Source organism: Bubalus kerabau, chromosome 3 (genome assembly GCF_029407905.1).
Source record: "Bubalus kerabau isolate K-KA32 ecotype Philippines breed swamp buffalo chromosome 3, PCC_UOA_SB_1v2, whole genome shotgun sequence".
In the NCBI taxonomy this organism is placed as follows: domain Eukaryota; kingdom Metazoa; phylum Chordata; class Mammalia; order Artiodactyla; family Bovidae; genus Bubalus; species Bubalus kerabau.
In genome coordinates this window covers 81,054,990-81,078,436 of record NC_073626.1, presented here as the reverse complement: position 1 = coordinate 81,078,436, position 23,447 = coordinate 81,054,990, and the positions used below count along the sequence as shown (strand labels likewise).

General features: G+C 40.5%; 1 protein-coding gene across 1 annotated transcript in view; it reads left to right on the top strand.

Annotated features, from left to right (window-relative positions):
- CERS6 (ceramide synthase 6) overlaps positions 1-23,447 on the top strand; it is a 344,488-nt gene that overhangs the window by 258,035 nt on the left and 63,006 nt on the right. The window contains exons 5-6 of the mRNA XM_055572345.1: positions 9,924-9,974; positions 12,327-12,419. Coding sequence (XP_055428320.1) covers positions 9,924-9,974; positions 12,327-12,419 — 144 coding nt within the window. The remainder of the gene's footprint in view (positions 1-9,923; positions 9,975-12,326; positions 12,420-23,447) is intronic.

Sequence of the window (23,447 nt, the reverse complement as noted above, 5' to 3'; positions counted from 1 at the left end):
CTTTACTCTGAGTCTGATTTTTTTTTTTAACAATAAATGCTGCTTTAAAGGAAGTACAGATTTTGAAGACAAAATTACTTTTTAGAAAGGTTATTCTAGTTTGCAGAGTACTGTTTTCCCTATACACTGCTAACCCCTGGGTATAAAGCTCTTCAGGTATTTTCAGACTCAGGTAAAAAAAAATTCTGTCTCACTTTAACCTGTAATTTTTACATATGTTTTTGGTCACATTTTGTTTGTTTGTTTAGTATGTCGCCTGTTTGTATCTTCTCCCCATTTTTCTGATGGGGTATTTAAATGTTTTAATCAATTTTTATGGGCTTTTTACACATTAGAGATCTTAATTTTTTGTTCTGTGTTATAAATTGTTTCCTTATATGGTCTTTTGACTAATTCTGTGCTTCTTAATAGTGTTGACTTAAAGAAAAACATACAACATAAGAGTTGCAAAGTTAAGTTTTATTCAAGGTCTTAAGACCTTAAATAAAAGAACTGTACTGAGGACTATACCCCAGGAGACAGCTCTGAGGAATTGCTCCAAACAGGTGGGAAGAGGCAGTATATATATTAATTTTTTTTTTGACCAGGAAATACATACTGTCAAGAATACATTTTCATAAAAAGTCACTGCCAGTCATAAAGAACAGATACCTCAAGCTAATGATTTTAGTGTTTGTCTATATATGGGAAGATTCAAGAATCAGGGTCATTGAAATTCTTCCTGAGAAATCCATCTAACTATCTATGGGGCCTGTTCACCCACAGCACACAGTGCTTCATCCTGTTTTCATCCTGAATTCCTCTCAGGGTTGCGCTGGCATTGGGTGACCGCAGTGGGTCAACGTAACCCTTGTAGAAACTGGGTGGTGAGCAATGCCCTTTGGTTCTTCTTTGTTCCCAGCGGCCATTCTGATTGGCTTCATTCCCAAATTCTACACTGGCCACCCTCTCTACACATCTCTCCCCACACATCTCTCCCCTACCTCCCCCACCCCCATGTTGACATTCTCAGGATTTTCCTTTCCCTGTAGGTCTTTCCACCTCTTTTTATTTCTTCTTCCCTTTTCTTCATCTGGTTCCTTTATCCCTAATTTCTATTCTAAACATGGAATTAATCTGTCAATTCTGCTTTGCAGTGATTCTCACTGGCCCAGAGGAGAGTACACATCTGAATTAAAGTGGACAGGTGTCTTTTTAAGCCTCCTGTTCTCCAGACTCTTGAGAATCACAGCCTCAGTTACTATGAGGTGCACGTGGAGTCCCTCAGCTGAGCATAGGCAGAAAAAGTTGAGAACCACTGCTGGAAGATTTTTGTGTTTTTTTTTGTACCAAGTTTATTTTTATTTTATTTTATTTTTTAACTTTACAATATTGTATTGGTTTTGCCATATATCAACATGAATCCACCACAGGTATACACGTGTTCCCCATCCTGAACCCTCCTCCCTCCTCCCTCCCCATACCATCCCTCTGGGTCATCCCAGTGCACCAGCCCCAAGCATCCAGTTTTAAATGGCTGGAAGGTTTTAAATGGCATGGAAAAGCCACTAATATTTCTTTCTCTTTGGCTCTGTGATGAAGCCCTCAAGGAAACCCTGTAACCTCAATACCCATCTCCAAGGAATTCCTTCTATTTTTGTATGCTTGACAGATCTGCATATTACTTTCTAAATTGATTGCTGAGTGTGCTGAAAGCACGTACTTCACTAGGTCTAGAAGACTAGCATCTTTTTAAAAGTTTGATCGATATGAAAAGCTGCTATCTTTATATAATGACCATGAGGTCAAGTCTAAATTACATTTGCACATCATAAGAGCTTTCAAAGCTAATGCAGATACCAAGGGCCTCTAGGGAGGGGTCACCACTCTGCTTTGTAGATTTATAGTGACATATCTCCTGACCCAGCAAAGGAGGAAAGGGTAACTCTTGCATGCTGCAGACTGTTCTAGGCTACTCATCACTGATCAACTGCATTTTCAGGCTGCTCAGAGACTTCTGGCTTCATTCTTTTCATCCCAAATACAGTTTATTGATCGGTTTTTAAACTTACAAAGCATAAAATTTCTTTCGATTCTGAGTTACTTCACAATATGTATTAAATGAAAATGGTAGATTATCATTTTGAATGGATTTGATTTATATTCATTGAAATTATGCTGTTCAACATTTCTGAAGAGAATTCACAATGTTTATGTAATAAAGCTGTTAATATAGATATTACCATCAAAAAGTACCCACAAAAGGAAAAAGAAGCAAAAATGTTGAGATAGTAACAATTGTTGTGACTGAGCTTCAGAATTAGATCCTAATTTCCCAAAACCATGGTGAAAAGATAATGATTTGGTAACAGGAAACATGCTGCTGCTGCTGCTGCTGCTAAGTCACTTCAGTCGTGTCCGACTCTGTGTGACCCCATAGACATCAGCCCACCAGGCTCTCCTGCCCCTGGGATTCTCCAGGCAAGAACACTGGAGTGGGGTGCCATTTCCTTCTCCAATGCATGAAAGTGAAAAAGTGAAAATGAAGTCACTCAGTCGTGTCCGACTCTTAGTGACCCCATGGACTGCAGCCTACCAGGCTCCTCCATCCATGGGATTTTCCAGGCAAGAGTACTGGAGTGGGGTGCCATTGCCTTCTCCGAGGAAACATGCGAAACATTTGCAAAGAGAAGAATTCTCCCCATTGGACTAAATTTAAAAGGAAAAATATCATTGGAACTTATACATTCAGTTTCAGTGGTTACCTAGTGTTAACCTTTCCAGTATAAACACATTGCAGACAAAGAAGCATTTTTCTCATGTTCTTACAGTACATCTACAATATAAGCCAAAGGTGTAAGGTTTAAGTATAACTCAGTTAAAGTGTTTTCAGTAGTTTCAGTGAAAGAAATTTCAGAATAGTTCAGGGATCTCGCTTCCTGGTATTTAAAAACATAATCCAAGTCTCTATGTATTTCATACTTAAACTATTCAGAAGCCAGTATGTCTCCTAGACTATATTCCTTCACTGTTAGTTGTCACACCTGAGCTTTATGAAAGTCACCTAGGAATTGGGATGGAAATAGTGAAAGTTTGCTTCTCAGATGTTGACTTCAAGTAAAGACCCACACATCTTTCACACTTTTGATGAGGCAATGAAATGTTTTTTAATACTTTCTATGATTCATGTTCTTTTGTTATATCAAAATATGTATTAATTCAAAGAGACTACTATTTGTTCAGCTGAAGGTACCAACTGATTCTTGAAAAAAAAGGTGTGTATGTGTATTTATATTTTCATTTAATCATTTAACACTTGCCAGTTTAACTGAGCATCCTTTTTTTCTGATCTTTTCCTTCAAACTCAGTTATTCCATTAGTTTACAAGGCATGATAAGTGTCAGTGATCTGAGATAACCTTAATTTTTTTAAGATTTAATTTTTTGAGCAGTTTTATGTTCATAGAAAAATTGAAGTATGAGATTTCCCATGTACCCCTGGCCTCACATATGCATATTCTCTCCCACTATCAAATCACCCACCAGAGTGGTACATTTGTTATAACTGATGAGCCTATATTGATGTATCATAATCACCCCAAATCCATAGTTTACATTAAGGTTCGCCCTTGCTGCGGCTGCTGAGTCACTTCAGTCGTGTCCAACTCTGTGAAACCCCATAGACGGCAGCCCACCATGCTCCCCGTCCCTGGGATTCTCCAGGCAAGAACACTGGAGCGCATTGCCATTTCCTTCTCCAATGCATGAAAGTGAAAAGTGAAAGTGAAGTCGCTCAGTCATGTCCAACTCCTAGCGACCCCATGGACTGCAGCCTTCCAGGCTCCTCCGTCCATGGGATTTTCCAGGCAAGAGTACTGGAGTGGGGTGCCATTGCCTTCTAACCCTTAGTGTTATACATTTTATTAGCTTGGACAAGGCCTTCTTAATATCTGATGATTGATCCATCATCATAATAACTGAAAGGTATATTTATTTATTTTTAAAATTATTTTATTAAAGTATTGTTGATTTACAACACTGTGTTAATTTCTCCTCTGTAGCAAAGTGATTCATATATATTCAAAGTTTTTTATATATTACATTCCTTTTCATATTGGGAAGGAATATATTTCATATATACTTTCCTTTCCATTATGGTTTATGACAGAATATTGAATATAGTTCTGTGTTCTATACAGTAGGATCTTGTTTATATCTGCTGGGCCCTTTTTATTTTTTATCTTTTTTATTTTTTGAATTATGAAAATATGATAACACATTTACAGGAGACTTTGGAGAATACAGAACAAGGTTCCATATAGTTCCACTACATATTACAATTGTTTAAGTAGATAAGTTAAGACTTTTAGTTGGAATTTCAATATCAAACTCTCAGAAATTAATAGAACACTTATTTTTTAACTATTGTTTTTAAGAAGTATATCAAATGGAACTTTAAAAAAAATAAGACCAAACCTATCTTATTCCAGACAGTAAAGTGAAATGATCAAACCTCATCTATTTTTGTTAGTCCTATTCACTATGAAACCTCTACAGAACAATTGATTAAAAAGAAACCGGATTTTTTAAAAACTCACATTTGCTGACACTTAAAAAAAAAAAAGGCTACTTAAAAAATAATCACAGAATACATAGCGCTTGAATCTTATGCATTTAGTCAAAAGGCGAACGAGGACTGCTTTTGACCTCCAGCAGCACGTCTGACCTCCATCCCGGTGCTGGGGTTGGGTTTGCTCAGGGTAAGAGCTGCAGAGCCTCCCCTGGGACACTGTGCTATTGTTGGATGTGCGTGTGGCCAAGTTGTATCTCAAGTATTGTGTCTGGGAGCAGATGTACATAACATAATGAAAATGTCATTTTACATTGTGTTTTAAATCGAGAATGTTAAAAGTCATTCATTATGTACTCTTTTATGGTCTTAACCTTGTTCAGATGTTTTGTAAGTCTTCTTAAATTGAAATTGGTTGATGTGTACTTGAATAGCTTCCCTGGTGGCTCAGACAGTAAAGAATCTACCTGCAGTGTGGGAGACCTGAATTTGATCCCTGGGCTGGGAAGATCCCCTAGAGAAGGGCATGGCAACCCACTCCAGTATTCCTGCCTAGAGAATCCCCATGGACAGAGGAGCCTGGTGGGCTACAGTCTGTGGGGTTGCAAAGAGTTGGGCACGACTGAGTGACTAAGCACACACACACACACTTTAATAGCTATTAAGTACTGTATATGAAGGGTTGTCTTACAATGTGTAAGTCACCCCCGACTACCATAACAAAATGCAGGATTTTGGATTCCTTGAATTTTGGAATCCATGGTGGGTCCTGCAAGTATTAGATGACTCTATTAGTGAGAATACAGGCTATTGTATATATGTATAAGAAAAATGATAGGAATTTATCTGTCTCACACATATAGTCCAAGGTAAGCAGACCAGGGCTAGTAGGTGGTCTCTGACACTAACATCAACAGAAACTTCTGTCTCAGGGTCAAAGATGACAGCTCCAGCCCTTACTATCTTCCTCTGATGGAAATGGAGAAAGGATGAGAACAGCTCATTCACATTCATCACTAGGGGTGGCATCCCAAAGTGGCCCATGTCAACCCTGCTCACATCTCTTCCACCATATATATCTTAGGTGTGTGGTTCTAGCAAGCATGGATGTTGGTTGAGAAGCACTATCTCCAGCTAACTACTGTTTTGCTAACAACTTCTGTTCCATATGGCTACAGTAAAGATGAGAAATAATTCATTCATTTATTCAGCTAACACTGAATTATGAAATATTATAACAAAGTGCCTAGCAAAGTGTCTTACACCTGGTAATACCAAGTTGGATCATCCTCCTTACTTTTCTGTAGCACCTTACTACTCTAAAGTGTGGTCCAAGGTCTGAGCATCATCTTGAAACTTGTCAAAAATGTAGAATATCAGCCCCAAGCCAGACCTACTGAATCAGAACTTGCATTTTAATAGTCTGAGGAGGCTCCATGCCAACATGTTCTTTATCCTTTCTGGCACCTGCATGCTGTGTTAGTTGAGCACTTACAATGTTGTTATGAAAATTAAATGAGGCAATATGTATAAAATACTTTAAAATCTGTTAAGTATTTCATATCATTATTTAAGAGTATATCTTTGAGGGGAAATAAAGTGAGTCTTATTGGAAGGCCAAGGTTTGAGAATCATTGAGTTTTTGGATTTTCCAGCATTGATATTGTCCCCTGTTACTGTAATGCCATGTAAAAAGGCATTTCTATTTCCAGAAAATGTGCTTGAATCACCTTGCCCTGTCCTAGGTTCAGAGCTTTTCTCTAATTATGTAGGAAGATGCTAGGCTCATCCTTATAAAATGAGGGCTTTCGGTGTGTTTTTTAATCACCATTATTCTTTCTTGACATCTAAATATTGCAGCTTTTTATGTTCTTAATTATGTTAATGCTTATACAGATAAGCATTATCTGATAAGCATTGTTCATTTTGATATCAAATGAATAAGGAAATTGCTCTTTAAAAGATATCTGAAAAAACTGATTTGAAAGAACAATAGATTTATGATATCAGTTGAAACTAAAGATGTTATACCTAATGCATTAAATTATAAGCAGCAATCCAGATTCATACACTTGTGTTGAGCTATTAGAAATTAGGAGAATCATCTTTTCATGGACTTGTCTTCTCATCTGTTTTTTGGGGAAGACAGAATTTATTCTGTCTCAAAGAGTTTGAGGGACCATAACATGAGTCCCTAGAAAAACATACCATATGGAATATATTAATATGTAGTATCATCAAAGTAGGAAGTACACATGAACGTGCACAGTGCAATAAGTATGTGCAAGTGCTGATTTACATGTTTGACAAGCAAGCTTGCAAGCTGAGCTATGGCCCTGGTAGTGGTTGCTGTTTGTGGTTGTTTAGTCTCTAAGTTGTGTCTGACACTTTTTGTGACCACATGGACTATAACCCACCAGGCTCCTTCTGTCCATGGGATTTCCCAGGCAAGAATACTGGAGTGGGTTGCCATTTCCTTCTCCAGGGAACCTTCCTGTCCCAGGGATCAAACCTGCATCTGCAGCATTGGCAGGCAGGTTCTTTAACACTCTGCCACTGGGAATCCCATGGCCCTGGTAGCCCCATCAAATTCTCAGTGTTCTTTACTCCTGCTTTAAAGAGGCAGAGCCCATTGAGAGACAAAGACTTATGCACTGTTTCTGCAGATCAGTCCACTTTCACATATGATACAAGCAGGTCTAGGTGATGCACATCTGATGCATCCAGAGAAAAGCCTGGGGGTTAGAAGAAGCTCACAAAGGAAGGGAAGCTCTAAATGATGGGTGCTTCTGGGTCAGTAGGAGTCATACCCTTGCTCTTTTGTCTGTAAGGGGAAGGATGACTATAGTGGAGGAGATTTCCGCTATGTCTTTAGAAGCAAGCACACGCTTGCCCTGTGCACTGGGGACTGATACATTCAGAAAAATGCTACAAGCCTTTTTATAGGTCTTGGATTTAATTCTGTATTCCTTTTCATTAGCATTCAGTAATGAATGCTGAACTGTCACCTTGAGTGTCTCATGCTGGAGAGATAAACGTGAGAATATGACATAGTTTTCCCTCAGGGACTTTCAGTCGATTGTAGAGATAGTAAACAGCTTTATCAGAGAGAACGGTAATAAATAATATTTGTACTCTACTTTAAAATAGATTTTGCTGTGTTGTGCCCAAATTTAAAAATAATGTGTGTATGTATGTGTTTAAGGACAAATCTATCCATGTCTGTATCAATATCTATATTATATAGAAAAGAGGCTCAAAGTGGGCTGTATATTAAAATGTTAGTAGTGACAAGAATTCAATTACTTTTCTTATTATTATTTTCAATATTTTCTATGTCTTCCTCAATGGACTTGTGTTGTTTATAGAAGACAATCAAACTTCTGAAGCCTCTGCATCATTTTTTTTACTTGTTCACTCATTTGATCTTTATAATCACCTTATGAGGTTGGTCAGTCATAAACCTCAATGTCATGGACATGAGAAATGGAGAAGACAGTCAGACAGGCAACTTGGGCCTCCAGGATGTTTGGTGCAGAGAGACTACATGATATGTACAGCGTTGCACAGGTAGCAAGTGGCAAAAGCAGGAAAAAAGGAAGGAGAACCAGGAGTGCCTAAGTGAAACGAGGCTGTAAAGATCCCTGAACATCATTAGGTTTAGGGCATGGCATGGCTTTTTAATTCTGCCTAGCTCCCTGAACTAAGGCCTGGTTCAGTTTTTATCAGACCTAAAGGCAGAGTCACAGTGGCTATGTTTGGCTCTAAGACCAGACAGTCTGAGCTTGATATGCAGCTCTGGTCCTGCCTGGCTGTTTAACCGAGGCAGTTAACTGTGGGCTCAGGGTCTGAATTTACCTATCTATAAAATGAGGGAAATACTACTGCTACTTACTATAAGGATTAAATGAGTCCATACATGTGAGTGTGAAATGGAAACCCACCCCAGTAATCTTGCTGGAAAATTCCATGGACAGAGTAGCCTGGCAGGCTACAGTCCATGGGATCACAAAGAGTCAGACACGACTGAATGACTAACATTTCACTTTGAAAGAGAAACAACTTTTTAATTGGTTAAATAAATAATAGATCATGGAGGAAAATTCTCAAAAAACAATGTATCCTCCAAAAAAAAAGCATATGGCCATAGGGAGGACTCTACAAATACTCTCTAATATCCTCCTCATCCTCATAGTCATCAATGCAAGGTGGAAAGATACCTCTATGGCTTTCAGAGAGACAACTAAGTTATCCTGGTGCAGATGGGAGCAACTTTCGCTCTTATAGGACCTGGGACCAAACAGGAAGGTTGCTGCTGCTGCTGCTGCTGCTAAGTCGCTTCAGTCGTGTCTGACTCTGTGCGACCCCATAGATGGCAGCCCACCAGGCTCCCCCGTCCCTGGGATTCTCCAGGTTAGGTCAGTACAAATATATCTGACATTAATCTTTCAATGACAGTTTTATCATTTTGAGATATATAAACCCACACACAGATTGGATTAATGATAGATTAGGTTTCCTAATAGTAAGAAACATACAGATGTGTATCAGATGTGTATAGATGTATACCACGAAGATAAGGGATGCAAAAGAATTGCAAAGTTAGTACAGAAATATGAGAAAGTTTGTGCTGGTGTTAGGGGATGGTTGAGCTGTCTGTTCAAATCCATACCAACCCTACCTGCTTATTAAAAATGTTTGGAATATGTGTGTATACTTAGATGTTCTCTTTAATTTTACAATGTGGTAAGGCAAGTGATTCTGTTAAATTAAGAAACATTGTTTTTTCTTTGAAAGACCTTGACTCCACTCGGGGTGGAGTGTACTGTGAGGGTTAATCTACTCAGGCCTGGAATTAGTCAGAGCTGGTCCAACTGAAATAAGTGTACCTGCCTGCTACTGACCCCAGTCAAAGCTTGAAACAATTGATTAATAATGTTGCTTGGTGAACAATGAATTGGAGGAGTTTCAAAGAAATGTGCATCAACTGTCAGCATTGTTTATTGATAATAGTGAGATGGAGGATTTGCAATGGATCTTGGCGAGACACTTGAAGAACTCTGCTATTGAGGCTGGTTACCTAGCAGGAATGTGTCTACTGAACCAGCACAATATAAAAAAGTGCCATCCGGGACTCTATCCTAGAAGTAGCCTGAAATACTGCCGGTTGAGTTTAGAAGATTCTCCAGAGAGAATGCATGATGGACTCTTCAATTCTTTGCTTTCCCATTCCCGACTGTACTAAGTCCTTCAGTTCTCACGCAGGTAGATTATTGAAATCCCGAAATATTGGGAGGCCAGAATCTGTCATAAACTTCTCTTATCCTGCTTCTTTTCCAAAACATGTAAAATGGTTTCTCTGTCATGTTTTTCAGACGCCCTGGCTGTGGAATACAAAGCATTGCTGGTACAACTACCCCTATCAGGTAAGGACGCATTGCTGTCTGGATTTTCACACATGGAGAGCTCTTCCTAAGCCAGCACCATGCTTTCTGGCAGGTCCCAGCAGGTTGGGCAGCCACCTTGCTTTTTGCCCCCGCCCTGCCCCCGCTGCTTGATGGTGGATGTAGCCTAGTGAGGAAGGTACTTTCTGTTAGTTCAGAATCTGTGTTCACTTGCTTGAGCAGATGGAGGAAGTGTGGAAGGTGCGTTTGCTGAAGAGTAAGATATGATCACTTCAGTAGGTGGGTAAGTTCTCCTTCTAACAGCCCATCTGCTTTTGGGCTGATAATAGCCCTGGCCTGTCTCAACAGCTAGTGGGCAAAGCTCGAGTAAGGAGCTGGGATAGGCATGCTGAAATTGGTTCACTTTGTGGCTTAGGAGCAGCCTCTATAGATGTAAATCAAACACCATTTCCCTTGAGCATGGAAAAATGGGCTTGTCCCGTTACACATAGACAAAAATAGCATTGTTGAAAATGAGATTAAAATCATATCCCAGACAGAGAGCATTTCAGATCCCTGCCCACAGATATACCCTTGCCTCGGATCTTGTCTAGTAATATTACCATGTGTTGTGGTCTCTAGCTCAGTTACTATTTGAATATCAAAGCGGGACTTCTCTAGAAATGTCTTGCTGAAACAGTTCTAGAATTTCTAGTTCAACTAAGATATATTATTTAAGAGAAACAAATACAACCATGTATTTTGTTGATAAAATAGAGAGACTGACATTGTGGTAAGCAATGTGGATTTTTGAGTTCGGGCTTCTATGGATTGCCTTTTTAGAGGCATTTGGTCTAACGAAGTTAATGGACAGCAGGCGTGCCCTGCTTCTTCTTATTACACACTGTGTTGCAACAGGGCATAGGGACTGGCGTTGGCTATTCCTTAGACAAGGTCAAGGCTAGGAACATATTGAAATGGGGATTCCAGTTTGCATTTCCATCTCTTTCACATGGTTTATTCAAATTAGGAAAGACTGAAAATCAACAACATGACATGGTCCGAGAGAGCTGAACATTCCAAGGCCATCTGGTCGAGACTAAAGTAACATCGAAAGCAGTCACTTGCTGCACACAATTGTAATTCTCAGTCGCAACTGCCGTTTTATGAACTTAAATATTATACTCAGAATATTGTCATTTACAGTTCTGTATCCTAAATGGCATATTGCATGGAAAGGATCCTGTTCCTCGTGTGTTTTGTTGACAAAGATAAATGAGGGGAACAACTGTTTTTCTTGGTGTCCATGCTTAGAGTTGGTAGTTAAGTGAGTGCTTCTCATACGACTTAGTCATTATGCTGTTATTGGTTTACAGAGCATTTCAGTTTCAATTGTATTTACCATGTATAGTATGGCTTGTATGCAGTGGTGTGGATGTATTCGTGTAATGAGTTTCAAAGGTCTTTCATTCACTGGGGAAATCAAGTTATTTCATTATAACTCAGTGAAACAATTAAAAACAACTCATCAAAAATGTGTTTTTAAAACTCTGTTTTGTCTTTATGGATTTATGTGCAAAATAAATAGCATTGACTTCCCCTGCCTCTCTGAGCCTCTCCTCATTCCTGGACCTCTGAGGCAGGTAAAGCAGATGTTACCTCCATTTTCCAATAAGTAAACCAAGGCCCAAGTTTTATAACTACTTAAACTGTGGAACTGGGGCTTGATCCCAGATTCCCTGGTAGGTGCCTAACTTGTATCTCTTAGCAGTTTCCTTGTCCCCTGATCTTGTAATAAATATTTTTGAATTATCTTTTTAAAAATCTTCACAATGTACAGAACATTTTCTAAAAACAAAAAAGCTCCAATTAAGACAGAATCTGAAACTGTGCCTCCATGACTCATAGAGTACTCCAGCTTATTTCGCCTCCCCTGGTCCCTGTACTCACGGAATTGAGTACAGGAATCTCAAAGAATCTCATGGGAGTTGTCCAGATTTATTCTTTCTGTGTATGTGTTAGAATTTTTTTGCAAGTTGCCTAAAGGAATCTTGTAGAGACGCATGTCAGAGAACCATAAATGCGATTGTTGAAATGAATCGCGAATTGGGTATCAATGCCAAATGTTCGGACACGACTGAAGTGACTTAGCAGCAGCAGCAGCCAAATGTTCATACCAGTTGTCACTTTTCTGGTTGGAGATGAAACAAAACGAATTCCATCAAGCTGTGGATTAGAGGAATGCTTCAAAGCTCTCTTATCGACAGAGAGAATGGGGCTGGAATTTGTGGTGGTGTAACACCATGTCACTTTCCAGTACTGAGCTTGAGATGTTTGAAACAGATTTGGTTTCCTATTAATTATTAATCATGCCTTTTTCTCTTTGATCCTCAGCCACTCACACCTGACCTTCACTACTATTATATCCTGGAGCTGTCGTTTTATTGGTCTTTAATGTTTTCCCAGTTCACTGATATCAAAAGAAAGGTAAGAGTGGGTATGTTGTAAAGGACTTGCAGACGGGCGTTTTTCATGACCCTTGGCAGATGGGTGTAGAGTCTCAGAAGCACCCACTTCTGTTCTCCCTTCAGTACTGAATTAGTATGACTTTCAGCATTATTATAGAAGATTCTCTACTTTTGTTTGTGCTGTTCTGTATTTTAATCCCATTGTCTCTTCACTCTCCCCCAACCCCACACCTAGTGTTCTTTTCTCAGTGATAAAATATAGCAATTATTCTTAACGGCATTAATTTCCTCTCAGTCTGAGTCCCAAGTCCCTCTGTTGTCCAAATGAAATGAAGAGGAAAAATTGTATCTGTGACTCCTGGGAGAGAGTGAAAGCTCAGTGTTTCAGCCCTAAAGAATGAAGATTTCCCCAATTAAAGAGTTATGTAATGTCAAAATATGTCAGGAAAATACAACCTTCCTAAGTGAGCTGTAACTGGCTCTCACCCTACCCTCCACTGGAGTAGCTTCTGCTAATGGTACTCTTGACCTCTTCAGTGTTAAACCCTCTCATTCTAGTTCTCATTTTATCAGCTTCTGGCCAGAATTGGTGCTTTTGGCTGCTCACTGTTGGGTTTGTTTTTTTTTTCTGTGAAGCTATTTTTTCCAGATACTCATATTTGGATCACTTCTTCAAAGCCGTCTCTGCTGGCCTCCACTCCAGCCCCCACCCCCCATGCTCTGCATATTTGCATGCACCAGGGTCTGGTCCTAGATTACAGGATGTCATCTCCCTGGGTGATCCAGCTTACACCCTTCGGCACTATTAACAATTATGTCTATACCAGTAACTCCCAACTGTCTCCTGTCCCAAATCTTCTCTGGCTCCCACACTTACACAAAACTAATCATAAATGAAAGTATGATGTTCTTCTTGTTATTTTATCATTTAATCCTCACCACAGTGCTAAGATCCCATCTGATCATTTACTATTTGTTTTCCTTTTCTGAATGAGAAGTCTGAGCCATACATACAAAGTGTACCCAACTGAAGACATTGTCTTCCCCTAGTCTTGTTCTTCTTCCAGTAATATTTGTCACCAACAGCCATGTAAGCTAGAAGCCTTCCTTTGCTCTCCTCTTTGCCACTCCTTGTACCTACTTCTTGGTGTCACTAACACTTTAGTTTGAGTCCTATTTTGGCTTAATCTATTACAGCGGCCTCTTAAATGGCCCTTCTTTCTAAGTAGTTATTCTTGTCTACCTGCCATCTAAGAGTTATGCTTCTCAAATCTTCAAAACAAAGCCAGGCTACCTGGGGAGATATTCAGCTTTGTCACCATGATTCCAACCCACCACTCCAGTCTCTCTTCCCCCTGACACACACATATGTCTTAGTTACAAATATCATCTCTCCAGTGTTGAAACACATTTTTTCCATGACATCTTTGTTTTTTACAAGACCTTGCCTGTGGCTGGAATCTCTCTCCCTTCACCAGACTTGGCAGGCAAAGAGCAGGGTATGTTCATCTTTATACCTCTCATGACTGTCAGTGCACCTGCCTGGGGTGGGGCTCAGTTTAGGGTGAATGAGTAAATGGATTCATCAGAATGTCTTCTGACTGCTAATGGATATCTTCTAAGCTTCTTTGCAAATAGTACTGTGCATTGTGATGGATCACAATACTGTAACAAACCATTTCTTGGTTAGATCGGTAATCTGCCAAATTGCAAAATGTCCAAGTGGCAGCTGAAAAGCATTTACCTAGTACCTGCATCTCTTGCCTGGAGAATCCCAGGGACGGGGGAGCCTGGTGGGCTGCCGTCTATGGGGTTGCACAGAGTCAGACATGACTGAAGCGACTTAGCAGCAGCAGCAGCAGTACCTGCATCACCTCCCCCAGGTCTACTCCTTCCAGTCCCCTACGGCAGTGGCTTACTTGACTGGCAAATGGCTGTCTTTCCTGACAGCACAGCCTTAATGCGGTGTGTGTCATCTGATTCTCAGAGGTGGATGGTTCCTGTAAGGGCTAAGGCTTATAATTGGTGGTTCCCTTACTCATTGCACCAAATGCTTTGGGTCCATTTCTGAAAATGTTTAAAGGTCTTTCAGTGTTGATAAGTCAGTTAGATCTTGTCTCTCTTACACAAGGAGTCTTCTTCAATCCTGTAGTCAATACTTGGAGAGTGATGCTGTCCACCATGCCAGGCCTGTTGTGCATTTTATTTATTTTTGAAATCATTCATTTTGGGAAAAATCAAAACACAAAATTTACCATCTTAACTATTTTCAAGTGTATAGTACAGTAATGTCATGCGCATTCACACTGTCGTGCATCCCGTTTCCAGAACCCCTTTCATGTTGTGGAACTGACATTCCGTACCCATTAGTCAACAAATCCCCATTCCTGCCACCGCCAACCCCATCACTGAAAACTACCATTCTACTTTCTGTCTCCATGAATTTGATGACTCCTTACCTCATTTAAGTGGACTCACACCACACATGTCCTTTTGTGACTGACATACTTCACTTAGCATAATGGCCTCAGGTTCATCCATGTTGTAGCACATGTCAAAATGTCCTGCTTAAGGCTGAAGAATACAGATTGTATTTTCTTTTGAGGAGAAATGTTTCCAGGTAGTCACAGAAAACACTTGTATAACAAAGAAGGAGTTTTGACTGTTCTTCCCATCTTCTAATTGAGAAAATTGATGTACAGTGAATTTTCAAGGCTGTACTATGTGGGAATAAATTAGAGCCCAAGTTTACCAAGCACAGTCCCATGATTCCTCACAGATGAGCCATTGGATGTGTCCACACATCTCGTGTTGACTTGCCCCTCCATGCTCCTGACATTAGAGGCAACAGGCCTTCTGCCATTCTTTGCCATTTTATTTGTTCCTCTTTGCTTCATGACAATTAGGAATGCCATCTTGGGTCAGAGATGAATGGAAGCAAAACTGACTGTTAGTTGGCCCCCAGGAGCCTAGTCCTCGGGAGACGTTGCTGCATCAAGTCACCAAGCCGCTTCCTCTTGCTTGAGCTTCCTCAGCATACATGCACCGTATCTTTTCACTGAGCCAAGAGGACTCACAGAGGCTTCATTATCTTATGACAAATTACCATTTTCTTAATAGTAATTATAAGTGGATTCATTTCAGGGGCTAAAGTGTATCATTTTGTATGCTTTTCACTTATCTTGCATCAGTGCAGAGAAAGCCTACAAAAAGGGGCATTTTACAGTGAGGTCCATGAAAATGGCATTTATTCAGGCCTGTACGTGTTGTCAATGTTGCTAAATTAATAATATATACATTTTCTGGTCAACGCTGTAGCTTACTGTGGCCATCTGGCTCCTCTTCCTTCTCCCCTTGGTCAGAGTACCTTTGAACATTCCTGGTGCAGCTGGCTTAGTCTTGTTTCTTGTACAAAATGGGAATTTGGCTACTACCATATGTGCTTGTTACTCTGCACAGATTTTAATAAGGAAGGTCTTCTGTGCTGTGGCTATCTCTCATTAGTGAGTTGCTCATTAATCCTTCCCTTTTTCCTTCAAACCATGGCTACAGCCACTGCAGATCCTTAGGGGTTCCCGCCTCACTTCCCTCCCACCCGAAAGACCTACCATTCCAGCCATCAGCAAGGACTTCTGGTATAGTCTGTTGCCAAATACATCCCCACCTTTTATATTGCAACTGTTAACTAAGCCCTCACCCTCTAAAAACAACCCTCCTCCTAATTATAGAATAGAGCTGTTTGAAGACACCCATTGACACCCATGATAATCAATTTCTGAAGTCTGTACATATAGTGGTTAAATAGAAAGGTTATAAAAATATTTCTTTACTTGCCCTATCAAATAACAATGAACGTGAACAACCGTTTTCAAATAGGGACCAGAATTTATCAATGTTTGATCTAAATGCATGCCCCCAGCTGTTAGAATCAATACCTTAAAATGTGAGGTTCAGAAATAACTCTTTGGGACTTAGTTGGTTCACAAGTCTTTCTAAAAATGGCTTTTATATTCACAGACTCTCCCCTCTAGAAATGTCCTAGTATTGCCGTCTTTTTTTTTTTTAATTGCTCTGTTGCCAAGCAGAATCTGGAGTTTAAAAATGATTGGAGAACTTTGGTCTCTATGGTGACAGAACACCTTGCCTCTCTTGGTCATCTCCAGGGTTGGTACTTATTTGGTCAGTGATGACATACATGCTATTAATATTCCCAGAGAAAAGGTGCTAGTCAAGAGGCAGTCATTTGGTATAATGGACTCATAATTTAAGTATTCTATTGTATGATACCAAGGTATGTGTATCTTTTTGAGGATTTTTTCCTTCCTTCTTTCTTCTTCTGCCCATTCTGCTCTCCTTCCCTTCCTTTTTGCCTTTCTTCTTTTGTTAAAAAAAAAAATCATTAAGGTACCTTATTAAAAAAACAACAGGTATATTCTTGGTATTCAATATTGTTTGAATCACCTTTTATTTCCCAAGGCTTAATTTTTATTAAGATTCTGTTTTCCAGCACCTGTTCACAATAAGTATTTCTCCTGTGCATCTAAATTTTCTAATGGAAGTTGATAAATATGACTATGTTGGAGCTCAGAACAGCTTGCTGGTGTGCAAGCCTTGTGTCGCTGTTAACTAGGCTGCTGTTTGGGTTGATGGCCTGGGCCCTTGGCCAATGAACCTTGCTTGTGTTTAGAGTGCTTTGCAAAAAATCACCCATGGCTGAGTTCCAGGACCCAGCTGGTGAAATCAACTTATTGCTCTTTTGGTCTTTAACCTGAGAGAAAAAGTACATCTCATGAAAGATCCCTGACAGAGAGAGGTGATGATGATGAAGTTTAGTGAGAAACTTATTGAGAAGCTTGTGTTTGCTGTTTGGTAACTTTTGTGGGAAATTACTGGTATCTATTGCTTTGAGTACTTTAGATACCTTGTGGGGGCCTGCCATGCTCCAGGTCTTTCCTGTTTCAGTTAGCTTTAGGATTTTAAAAAAAGCATGTTTTAATCTTTTATTAAGGAAGCAGTATGGCATAGAATTAAATAAAACAATGTCCATGAAACCATCTATCTTGTACAATGCTTGACAGAACTCAGAGCAGTACCCAGCACATAATGACTAAAATTGGGTTGAATCAAAGCATAGTGCTAGGACCCAAAACAAATCAAAAAACCTCCTAAACTAGTGGTCACAAATTTTTCTACTTTTGATCAGTTAAAATGAGCAGAAATTATTAGGAAAAGGAGTTAACTTAAAGTTGCCAACCTTTTACTTTTCCTGGTAAGGAAATTACTTCATAAAAGAAAGGACATCTTAACATTTTAAAAGAGAAAAAATACCTTGTGAAAAAAAAAAAGGACAATCGTTTATATTTATAATTATGAAAAGTTTTTATCTCTCTCATTTTGCTTAAGACTGGGGAAAATTATAGGTTATTTGGGTCTTCTTAGAGATTGAAGGCATGGGCTTTGGAGTCCTTCTACCTCCCCAGAACCTCTCCTAATTTGGTGTGACCTTGAGCAATGTAGCTTACCTCTCTGTGCCTTTGTGTTCTGATCTAAAGAATAGAGTTCATATAACCTACCTCATGGGAGTGTTAAGAGCATAGATAAGTGATACAAGCTGTTGAAACAGTCCACGGCACATAAAAAAGGCTCCATAAATGTTGGCTATTACTGTAATTGTCAATGTGACTCACCAAATATTGCCAACTCTCTACTCTCAAGCACATACTTGAGGATGGTACACTCAGCCACGGTACACTCAGCCATGCCCCTTCTTGTGGTTGGATATGACCAGATGGCTGGTAGGCTGTGAGCAGAACTGACTTAGTCAATGATGTAATGGAATCGCTAGAGTGAGACCCACTAGAGTCTCTTTTCCCTCTAGCATGATGGGGCTTCCCTGGTAGCTCAGATGGTAAAGAATCTGCCTGCAGTACCGGAGACCCAGGTTCGATCCCTGGGTCAGGAAGATCCCTTGGAGAAGGGAATGGCTACCCACTCCAAGTACTCCAAGTATTCTTGCCTGAAAAGTCCCATGGACAGAAGAGCCTGGGGAGCTACAGTCCATGGAGTTGCAAAGTCAGACACAACTGAGAGACTAACCACTTTCACTTTCATAGTAATTGATAACCTTTGAGATGGAGGCTGCTCCATCTGGGTCCCTAAGTGATGGCAATAAACAGAGTGCCCCCTGCCCAGCTAGTTGGTAACATACAATAGAATAAGACATAGACTTTTGTTATAAGCCACTGAGATTTTAAGGGTTTCATTATTGCCACATAATCTAGCTTATCCTAACTGGCACAGCTACTATTAATAATCTGGCTGATTATCACCTCCTAGAACAGTATTTGGAAATCGTCTGTAAAGATAGCAGTTCTCAAAGTGTGGTCTTCAGACACCTAGAGATTCCTGAGACCCTTTCAGAAGATCTACAACATCAAAAGTGAAATCATAATAGTGCTGGGATGTCACTTACCTTTCTCACTGCATTGAACTTTACACTGAGGGTGCAGAAGTAATGGCAAAGTTGCTGGCAGTGGCCGCAAACGGTGTGAGTAGTAGCTTTTGTATTTCTCTCTGCCACGTGCTTGCAGGAAGGAAAAGTGTCAGTTTTACTTGAGAATGCTCTTGTTGAATTAGTAAAAAGTGTTAATTTATGCAACCTCTAATTCTTGAGTCTACATTTAATTTTTTTAATTTTGTCTGATGAAATGGGAAGGAGCCAGGAAGAGCTTCTGCTGCAGAACAACCTCCAGTGTGTCTCAAGAAAAGTCACACATGCTTAGTGTTTTCCATTGAGGGCTGTGCTGGTTGCTTTTTCCCCCCAAAATCTAATTTTTACTTGAAAGAATGACAAACTATAGTTATTCCATTGTGTGTATTTGATATACACATTACTGAAAATGCACACAGTGAACGTATCGAGGTGTTTCAAGTAAAACCATTGGCATTATTTGTTGTCAATGATAAAACTCAAACTTTCAAGAAATTAGATTTTTTAGAAGACTTGTGTCCACCAGCAAAAGCTCTATAGCATCTCAATACTTAAAGACTTTTCTCAGGAGATTCGTAGTGATGACAATAAATGTGATTTTTAACACAGTGTGCAAAAATATGTTTCTTTAACTCCATGAGCCAATGTTTTCCAAATGATGCATGATGCTCTGAAAATATGCGTAAGTGAAAGATCCATTCAAAGGTCAAGACAGACCAAAAGATTTTATGTAATAGAACATGAAAAATTTATTGATATAATTTTAAATTCCATATTGCAACTAACCTTTAAGAATGTCCCTCTTGTCAAAGTTTGGAATATCAAGGAAGAATATCCATAACTATCTGAAAAAGACTATTAAGATACTTCTCCCATTTCCAACTGTGTGATACCAGATTTTCTTTACATACTTTAACCAAAATAACTGGGCAAGAGATTAAATATATATGCCATGATGAAATCCAGCATGAGATAGGCATCAAAGAGATTTGCAATCATGTAAAACCAAGGAGATCCAACCAGTCCATTGTGAAGGAGATCAGCCCTGGGATTTCTTTGAAGGGAATGATGCTAAAGCTGAAACTCTAGTACTTTGGCCACCTCATGCGAAGAGTTGACTCATTCGAAAAGACTCTGATGCTGGGAGGGATTGGAGGCAGGAGGAAGAGGGGACAACAGAGGATGAGATGGCTGGATGGCATCACTGACTCGATGGACATGAGTTTGAGTGAACTCCAGGAGATGGTCATGGACAGGGAGGCCTGGCGTGCTGGGGTTGCAAAGAACCCCTGGCGATTCATGGAGTCGCAAAGAGTCGGACACAACTGAATGACTGAACTGAACTGAACTGAAAACAATACCACTCTGTTCATTATATTTTTAAAATTTTGGAAAATGTGGTTATTTTTTATAAATATATTTATGTTAATTAACAGTGGATTTTATTTAAAATAAATTAATAAGCATGTTTTACATGTTTTTAAATTTTTCCCAGTCTTCATGTCCAGTGTGGTAAATACTGATAGATATGACCCACATAAAAAAACAATTTTTGGTGTCCTCAATAATTTTCAAGAATACGCTCCTGACACCAAAACATTTAAGAATTGCTCATCTAGATTATTTTTATTCTTTTTAAGAAAACATCTCTTTATTTTATTTATTTATTTTGGCTGTGCTGTGGAGCATGCGGGATCTTACATCCCAGACCAGAAATGGAACCAGTGCCCCCTGCATTGGGAGCACAGAGTCTTAACCAGTTAACCACCGGACCACCAGGAGTGTCCCTAGATTATTTTTAAGCCTTTCCTAAGGATATGACAGCGTATTAAAAAGCAGAGACATTACTTTGCCAACAAAGATCTGTACAGTCAAAGCAATGGTTTTTCCAATAGTCATGTACAGATGTGAGAGTTGGACCATAAAGAAGATTGAGTGCCGAAGAATTGATGCTTTCGAACTGTGGTGTTGGAGAAGACTCTTCAGAGTCCTTGGACTGCAGGAAGATCAAACCAGTCCATCCTAAAGGAAATCAGTCCTGAATATTCATCGGAAGGACTGATGCTGAAGCTGAAGCTCTAATACGTTGGCCACCTTGATGCAAACAGCTGACTTATTGGAAAAGACCCTGATGCTGGGAAAGATTGAAGGCAGGAGGAGAAGGGGGCAACAGAGGATGAGACGGTTGGATGGCATCACCGACTTAATGGACATGAGTTTGAGCAAGCTCCAGGAGGTGGTGAAGGACAGGGAAGCCTGGCGTGCTGCAGTCCATGGGGTCGCAAATATTCTGACATGACTGAGCAACTGAACAACGAACAACAACAAGGATATGACTCTCGGATCATGCCTCAGATTGTATCAGCATCTCCTCTCTTTGCTGGAAAGGCTGAAATCACACCAGATGACACCTGATCATCCTGAGAGGGTGGAGGATGATGTAGAATTCTCCCTGGGTGACCTCAGTGCTGCTCCTTGTAGACACTGGCAGGCAGACCACTTAACCACTCTTTCATAGAGGCACCAAGTTGTTCTTTTGTGTGTTCACTGATGACTGGAGTAGCAAGATCCTGCCCTCCAAGCTTAGGTTTCTTCCAAGGCAGGTACTGCTGACTCTGAGGGCTCTTTCTGTTTCTTTCTCACTGCAGTGACTTCAGAATCAAAGAAGGGAAGAAGAGGCAGCTCATTTTAGTAAGCCACCACTGGTGATCAAAGCATTTCAACCCAGGGCTGTGCGCAGGCTGGTGGGAGAACAATAGAACAGTCTTGTCTGGGGTGGGCGGGAGGAGGGGATGTCTTATGGGGCAGTTTTATGAGATTTTATTCAAAATTAGTAGCTTGTTCCAGCAATCAAACTCCCAAACACCTCGCCAGAGGAGAGGCCCTTAAGCATCTTTAAATCTCACAGCTAGATGACCAGCCCGGTGACAGCCCTGGGGCATTGTGGTGGCATCTACTGCTGTCCAAGGATGAGAAGTGACAGCAGGAAAGGGCCACAGCATTGCCACATTACAGAGAGACCTACACCCAGGACCAACACAGTGCTGTTGCTCCAGGGCTCTGGGTCCTTAAGTCCAGGCCCTCAGGGATCCAACCCTCCCTTGAGAGATGCCACTGACATTTGGAAAGCATCACTTTCATTGGTGCATGGGTGGTTCAGTGGTAGAAGTCTTGCCTGCCACGCAAGAGGTCCAGGTTCTTTTCCTGGCCCATCCAGCCACAGTGTCCCCTTTTGGGGGGCTTCCCTGATAGCTCAGTTGGTAAAGAATGCGCCTGCAATGCAGGAGACTCCATTTCGATTCCTGGGTCGGGAAGATGCCTTGGAGAAGGGATAGTCTACCCACTCCTGTATTCTTGGACTTCCCTTGTGGCTCAACTGGTAAAGAATTCTCCTGCAATGCGGGAGACCTGGATTCAATCCCTGGGTTGGGAAGATCCCCTGGAGAAGGGAAAGGCTACCCACTCCAGTATTCTGGCCTGGAGAATTCCATGGACTATATAGTCCAAGGCGTTGCAAAGAGTCAGACATGACTGAGTGAGTTTCACTTTCATTTTCATTAGGACATTTCATTCTGCTTCCCCTGGAGAATTTCCCATAAGTCATCCTAGGAGTCTTGGGAAAGCGTCTACTTTGGCTTACTATCTATCTGTTATCTATCTAAGAATCTCCCTGTCTCAGTGAATTCCCTCCATTTCTATCCCCTTAAATATAAACAGACCCATGACATGTCCTCTCCTTTGGCCTCCTAAGAAGAGGCACCTTTTCCACTCATGGCTAATCTTCCTTTGCTCTTGATCCCCTTCTCTTCCTGTCCCCTAGAAGCGACCTTGCTCTGTGTGATAGGCTCCTACTTACCTGTGTTTTCAGAATGGTCCTCCCCCTCTGCCACCTTCCTTTTTGTCATCTTTCCCTGTGTTCTTGTTTCTGAGAAGCAGTCCACTGTGATGGGAGCCTGACCTCTCCAGTCACACAGAACTAGATGCTGATGGGCCTTGAGCCTGTCCTTACCATGTGACTCTGGAGAAATCTCACAGCTTCTCCATGCCTCAGTTTCTTTATAAAATGGCATTCAAACAGTACTTGCCTTATGGCGTTGTTGGGAATAAATCACCATGTCTGAACCTTCTGAAACCTGAGAATTAGTAGGCAAGTCTCAGGGTGGATAGAAGTTCACCAGATACTCAAATGGGAGTGGGGCTAGGAGAAAAGAAAAGAAAATACAAAACCTTCCAGCCAGGAAAAATCCCTGAAGGGCCAGAGTATTGCATGGGGGCAAGGAAGATGACAGTTAAGTTTTGCAGGTAGAGTCCTGCCTGTTGGTGAAGGCAGGTGGGGAGTTCAGGCAGTGGAAGGAAGAGGAATTAGAAGACAGACAATAAGGCTGATGATAATAATAAGAGTTTCCCTGAACCCCTCCTGACAACTTATAGCATCATCCCAGCTTGGCTAACCTAGAGGAGACTTTTTCTTCTTCCATCCAAAGCACCAAATTGAGACCTGATTTGTCATTTAGAACCTCCAGGGTTTGAAGGAGGAGATGGCAACCCACTCCAGTA